This window comes from Mesitornis unicolor, unplaced genomic scaffold (assembly GCF_000695765.1).
Source record: "Mesitornis unicolor isolate BGI_N332 unplaced genomic scaffold, ASM69576v1 scaffold35639, whole genome shotgun sequence".
Classification (NCBI taxonomy): domain Eukaryota; kingdom Metazoa; phylum Chordata; class Aves; order Mesitornithiformes; family Mesitornithidae; genus Mesitornis; species Mesitornis unicolor.
The window spans coordinates 1-935 of record NW_010207167.1 but is presented as its reverse complement, the minus strand read 5'-3'; the positions used below and the strand labels follow the sequence as shown (position 1 = coordinate 935).

The 935-nt window shown below is 66.4% G+C and overlaps 2 protein-coding genes across 2 annotated transcripts in view; both read left to right on the top strand.

Annotated features, from left to right (window-relative positions):
- EMID1 (EMI domain containing 1) overlaps positions 1 to 35 on the top strand; it is a gene marked incomplete at its 5' end in the record, with an annotated part of 3446 nt that extends 3411 nt beyond the window's left edge. Inside the window, one exon of the mRNA XM_010192035.1 lies at positions 5 to 35. Coding sequence (XP_010190337.1) covers positions 5 to 35 — 31 coding nt within the window. The remainder of the gene's footprint in view (positions 1 to 4) is intronic.
- Positions 36 to 62: 27 nt separating this feature from the next.
- LOC104546603 (collagen alpha-1(XVI) chain-like) lies at positions 63 to 928 on the top strand (the record flags this gene model as incomplete). The annotated part of the gene is given in 4 exon segments (XM_010192034.1): positions 63 to 80; positions 269 to 331; positions 483 to 554; positions 824 to 928. Coding segments are annotated over 4 exon segments (258 nt in total), but the record flags the coding sequence as incomplete, so codon positions are not given.
- Between the last annotated feature and the right edge of the window lie 7 nt (positions 929 to 935).

Genomic DNA, 935 nt, shown 5'->3' with positions numbered 1-935 from the left:
CCAGGGCCAGCCTGGCTTCCCAGGGCCACCGGTGAGTACGTCCTGTGGGGCTGCGGGGGGCGATGCTCCGGCATGGGGGGGTGTCCCCATTTCCCCACGGGGCTGGGGAGACAGACAGGGATGGGGATGAGGGTTTCTACCAGGGAGACACGGGCAGGGGAGCAGCCCCCCAGCAACCCCATTAACTTGAGTTTGGAGATGATGGGCTGAGCAGGGCTGGGCTCTCCTGCCATGATATCCCCTCACTCCTCACCCCTCTTCTCTTTAGGGACCCCCTGGCTTCCCGGGGAAGGTCGGTCCGGCCGGGCCACCAGGGCCTGTGGCCGAGAAGGTGAGTGGATGAGTGGCACTGGGACGTGGCTGCGTGGTGGCATCCCCCATTCCTTGGGCTGGTGGCCGGGTTCAGTCCCTGCTCTGGGTGGTGGCCGAGGGGGACATGGCACAGCCCCAGCTGCTGCTGTGACCTCCTGTGGCTCTTGCAGGGCAGCGAGGGCATGCGTGGCCCTACTGGGATGCCAGGACCCCCTGGACCACCCGGACCTCCAGGCATCCAGGTAAGATCCCCCCATGCCCATCAGAGGGGACAGGACCACTGGTGTCACAGTGCTCTTGGGGAGTGCCACAGGCTGGACCCCCTCCCCAGGAACCTGTACCCATGTCCTGGGGTGTTCAGAGCAGATCCCTCGGGGACCCCCAGAGCCCCTCAGTGCCACTCACTCTCTGCCACCCCCTCCTTGTCCCCGCAGGGCCCTGCTGGCTTGGAAGGACTGGATGGCAAGGACGGCAAGCCTGGGCTGCGAGTAAGGCTCTGGGTGCTGGTCAGGGGGACAGCCTCCCTGTAACCCCCCCAGGTCACCCCCAATCCCCATCTCTTTCTCCCTAGGGTGACCCCGGCCCCCCAGGACCACCAGGGATGATGGGTCCTCCGGTGAGTG